General features: G+C 36.6%; 1 protein-coding gene across 2 annotated transcripts in view; it reads right to left on the bottom strand.

Moving 5' to 3' along the window:
• LOC104722718 (glutamate--cysteine ligase, chloroplastic) overlaps positions 1 to 4882 on the bottom strand; it is a 14792-nt gene that overhangs the window by 9303 nt on the left and 607 nt on the right. The window contains exons 2-16 of one of the 2 annotated variants that reach the window (XM_010440926.1): positions 4321 to 4672; positions 3980 to 4130; positions 3702 to 3809; positions 3528 to 3620; positions 3305 to 3388; positions 3120 to 3188; positions 2962 to 3032; positions 2813 to 2881; positions 2503 to 2596; positions 2287 to 2376; positions 2118 to 2198; positions 1926 to 2018; positions 1763 to 1843; positions 1581 to 1650; positions 1157 to 1490 (exon numbers count right to left, since the gene is read on the bottom strand). In XM_010440926.1, the coding sequence (XP_010439228.1) occupies positions 1402 to 1490; positions 1581 to 1650; positions 1763 to 1843; positions 1926 to 2018; positions 2118 to 2198; positions 2287 to 2376; positions 2503 to 2596; positions 2813 to 2881; positions 2962 to 3032; positions 3120 to 3188; positions 3305 to 3388; positions 3528 to 3620; positions 3702 to 3809; positions 3980 to 4130; positions 4321 to 4664 (1587 nt within the window). In that variant the 5' untranslated portion in view covers positions 4665 to 4672 and the 3' untranslated portion in view covers positions 1157 to 1401. Of the gene's footprint in view, positions 1 to 1156; positions 1491 to 1580; positions 1651 to 1762; positions 1844 to 1925; positions 2019 to 2117; positions 2199 to 2286; positions 2377 to 2502; positions 2597 to 2812; positions 2882 to 2961; positions 3033 to 3119; positions 3189 to 3304; positions 3389 to 3527; positions 3621 to 3701; positions 3810 to 3979; positions 4131 to 4320; positions 4673 to 4882 lie in introns of those variants that run through there. The other variant, XM_019232752.1, reaches the window with a different exon arrangement.

Raw genomic sequence — 4882 nt, 5'->3', positions numbered from 1 at the left:
TTTTTTTTTTTTTTTTTTTTTTTTTTGAAAAAATGTCGAGATAATGTTGATAACCTTTCTGATGATTTTGCCCACATATCGTTACCCTAAGACTTTCCACACCGCTTGATACAAAAATAAAATAAAATGAGAGACACTATTATTGTTATTGACTGGCCCACGTTGGCATTAATTTTAGAGTAATGGAATGCAGTAACATGTCAGAAATAAATTAAATATTATACAAAACATATTTAAATAAATTATACTTATGGATTCACTCGTGTATGCGGAAACTCCATTCCAATTTCACACGGACATGCAAACATTGACGTGACGTAAGTGGACTGAAGTAAGTGAACTGAGGTGAGTGAATGAGGCTAGTAATGTGGGTACATTCATTAGGCCCTCTCCATTGGGATGACAAGACAAAAGGACGACAAAAAATTGATTGGCAAATTGTTTTTTTTTAGTGTTTATGAACGTTATCACATTAACACCACTACATTTGATATGAGACTGTTCATAAACACTAAAACAAAAAATATTTTGTTTGAGATTTTTATTTAGTAATATAAGTAAATTATTTTTTATTAACCATAGAAGTTGAGATGGTAGGTGATAAATATGTCTCATTTCAAAAATTACAAGGAAATCAAAGATCAAAAAGCTTATATTAAACACAAATTGAAGATTTATTGGAAAAATAATTTAATTAGTTTGATGTAATTTTTCTCAGCTATTATTAGTTTATGTAATTTTTTTTTTCGGGTTGGCACGATAATAATTTTCTATTAAAAATTTTCTAACTGTTCAGTTATATAAGTACTTAATGTTTACTAGATTATTAAAAGCTACAAAAAATCTTAATTTAATGTGAAAAAAAAGAGACAACGAAACACTAAATTTAATGTGATTTGTAACGCAAATTTGGTGCTGTCGTTCGAGCAATTATTTGCTACTAGGAATTAATTATTGCTTCTCACTCTCGTAGGGTCTACTTATTATCTGTCGGTACCTTCGTGTCAGTCACTATCTTCGAGATTATCCCCATTGCAATCAATCACGTTTGATGTACGCCGAGTCTGGTAGATTCAACATCACTAAATTTCAAAGCCACATTCCTAACACGTAAGTATTGCAAGGAAGAACTCGCACATGTGAACAAATTTGTGACAAGATAAAACGGGTCATTTTTATTCAAAGATGCCAACACACTTCCAAAACGATTTCCAAAACCGAAATCGTTGAGTCATAACTTTCTTTCAAGGCTTCGAAATTTCTAAAACAAACAAAATCAGTTATAAAATCCGACTTTACAACCAAAGAAGAACCTTATTCCTGAGACTTGAGTTCTTCAGATACCATGATAAACACACACACAAAGGCTTTTTAAGACACCTTTTTGTTCACGTCCCATTCTTAGTACAGCAGTTCTTCAAACACGGGATCTACGCTTTGCCCCCACTCTCCATTGTACATCTCCAAGAGCTTCTCCGCTGGCGTCACTCCTGCCAATATCGAAACCATATTTTCATCAACATGTTAACAAACAAAATGTCAATGCGCGATTCAATTATACATTGGGAAACTTCATTTACCTGTTCTGACCACTTCAGTGACTGCGTTCAAGAAACCAGCTTCCTTGTAGCCTCTGCGCTCTAAACCATCCTGAGGGAGAAGAAAAGAAAGGAAGAAGCCCAATATATTTATAGTCAGGAACTGGACCAGACAGGGTAGAAAGCTGGCTAGAAGTTTCTTAAGACAGTGCACAAGAACACACCTTTGCGTGTTTCAGGACATCTTCAGCAACATGCTTTAACAAACCATCTCTAAATGGCGTCTTTAAGCCAGTTACTGGAACCTGTTGGAAATCAAGTATTGGTGTAAACAGGTTGTTTAAGTATGGAATCAGAAAATGTATATGTAGTGTGTCTCCTAGTTACTTTGTTTCTCAGCATCTCTCTTTCTGCTGGAGTCCAGTCAGCTGTCAGATCAAGAATAGCTTGGAGACTACCCTCATCATATAATAAACCCACCTGAAATTTGCGGACAAATCAAAACAACAGTCAATATTTCTTTAAAAGAAACGACTTCATGTAGCAAGCAATATATATATAGGAATAGGTGTTAATTACCCAGAAAGCTGGTAAGGCACACAGCCTCCTCCAGGGACCTCCATCAGCACCTCTCATCTCCAAGTATCTCTTCAACCGAACCTATTAATGATGGAACGTTGTCAGACTTCAACATCAAAAAGGGAACGTAGTCAGGGTAATTAATGGACTCTTGAGGCAGATGATAAACCTCTGGGAATATTGTTGTCAGGTGATTTTCCCAATCATTGTATGAAGGCAGTTCACCAGGGAGACAGGGAAGTTTTCCTGCCAAGAATTGCTGCAGCATGAAGAAAATGATGAGATTATTAATGGCTCAAGGAGATCCCATGGATTGCATTTTGTCATTTCCTTGCCTTGAAAGAGTTTATAGAATCTAACAGAAATAAAAAAGGTAAATTTCTACCCGAAATGTCATTCCAGTACAGTCCACGTATTTCTTGTTTCGGTAGGCAAAGTACATAGGGACATCGAGTGCGTAATCAACATACTGCTCAAACCTATAACAGTGAGAGTAGTACAATTAAGTTTAGCCACACTGTTGCATGAGAAAGATAAAGATCCGAAGCATCTTTATGTCTTGAACACATACATACGTAAGAATAGCACATATCAATTTTTGAATAACTCATCAAGAATGCTGAAGACAAGCTTCTCAAACCAACTAAACGATGTGATGTAATTGTCGTTCATGGAAAAAACAATTTCATACTCACCCGAAAGAGTCATCAAAAACAAAGGGTAGCATTCCTGTGCGGTCCTTGTCCGTGTCCGTCCATATTTGGCTGTCAAAAGGACCAGAGTTACAACTTGGGAGGAAAAAATAATAAATATATTGGGGATAATAACAACTGGATCTTGATACCTTCTCATGCTAAGAAATCCGTTTGGCTTTCCTTCTGTAAAAGGGGAATTTGCAAATAGAGCCGTTGCTATCTGTTGAATTTGGATAATATTCAGGCAATGGTCAGTCATACTGGTTAATAAAAAGTGGTTATGCCAGAAAGAGCTCGAGCTTCTCACAGGTTGCATTGCAAGACCAGCACGAAACTTCCTGATCATATCAGCTTCTGAGCTAAAATCCAGATTAACCTGTCAAGATTGCATGTAATTCAGTTTCTATAAGTTTTAACATAAAATTAATGAGAGCTGAAAGTTTAATTTAAGGAAATTATGAAGAGGCACTAAGTCAAAAATATTCATCTAACCTGAACAGTACAGGTTCGGAGCATCATATCAAGTCCAAGGGTGCCAACTTTCGGCATGTAGTTTCTCATAATGTCGTATCTTCCCTGCACAGAACATATTATGTCAAATCTTACTATCAGACTTGCCATAGTAAAATATTAAAAAGAACCATGTAATCTTGTCTGAAGATGAAACAAAATGTATGAACTTTCTTCAATCTTAAGAATAGAGAAAGGCTCGTACCTTTGGCATGATGGGTATATCCTCTCGACGCCATTTAGGCTGGAAGCCGATTCCTAAGAAACCAATTCCCATTTCCTCAGCAACAGCTTTTACCTGTTGACATCCATAGAGAGTTGGTTATATGTCACGTTTTAGGGTAAGAGTATTGGCAATAATTAGTATCAATTAGTATACCTGATAAAGATGTGAATTGACTTCAGCACAAGTTTGGTGCAAAGTCTCAAGAGGTGCACCACTAAGCTCGAATTGACCACCAGGTTCCAGTGAAATGCTTTGCTTTCCCTGATCAACAAAATGGCAGAAAAAATATCTACAGCAAACCAAAAAGGGAAAAAGTGACCTTATAATATATAGCATCATTGTGTCGTATATCAAGCTAACATGTTCTACAGAGTGGAAATGTATTTAAATAATAAAACGGCTCAAAAGATGAAACACAGGGGAATGTTGACCTGCTTGAGACCAATGATCTTGTCCTCTTCCATTACTTTTTCCCATTCAAATCTTTCAGCAATACCATTGAGCAGCTCGGCTATTTGATCATACTTCATAGGGCGCAAAGTATTGACCTCAAAACCAAACTTCTCATGTTCTGTACCTATTCTGCAAACTCAGAATGTTAAGTTAGTTAGCACAAAAGGGACATTTCTCCAATAGAAAAAAGAAAAAAAAAAATCTGGATGTGTTTAAAACAATACCAATGCCACAGAAGAGCACAAACTAAGAGCTATGTCACAATTATTAACACTAGGTAAGTGACACTCTAACAGAACGTAAAAGGATACAACTATACCTATATTTGTCCTTTGTTTTGCAACCAGAGGCAAGATAAGCAATGAGATCCTCTCTAGTCAGCGGCTCAGTTGCAACTACAGCCTCTTCTGTTGGAGGGCTAGCCGCAACAATCAATTGATGCCCTCTCTTGCTCCTCTTAACAGAACGATCTGAACGGAGCAGCATTGATTTGGTAGTAGCTAGACTCCTAGTCCCAGAATAGGATCCAAAAAACCCTTCCTTCATCCTCAACACATCCAAATTTCTCACACCACCACCATAAACTGCTTTAGCTCCATTCTTTGAGCATACAGGTCCAGATGGCACAGTGTATGATCCTCCTCCTTGAGACAAGAGCGCCATGGTTCCCCCTGCAACAATCAGTAACTCATCATAAAGCCACAAGATATCCGCATTTTTCCCAGTTCCAATAAAATATGAATGGCATCAGCAGCTTCCCCACTCAATCAAACTATGAAACGAGTATAGATCACCCAAGAACACTCCATGAATCATATATATATATATATATATATAGATCACCAAATCAAATAAAAAAAAAAAAAAAAAAAAAAAAACAA

The sequence above is a fragment of the Camelina sativa genome, chromosome 11 (genome assembly GCF_000633955.1).
Source record: "Camelina sativa cultivar DH55 chromosome 11, Cs, whole genome shotgun sequence".
Lineage (NCBI taxonomy): Eukaryota > Viridiplantae > Streptophyta > Magnoliopsida > Brassicales > Brassicaceae > Camelina > Camelina sativa.
The sequence above is the reverse complement of the archived record's forward strand: the minus strand, read 5'-3'. Positions and strand labels throughout refer to the sequence as shown.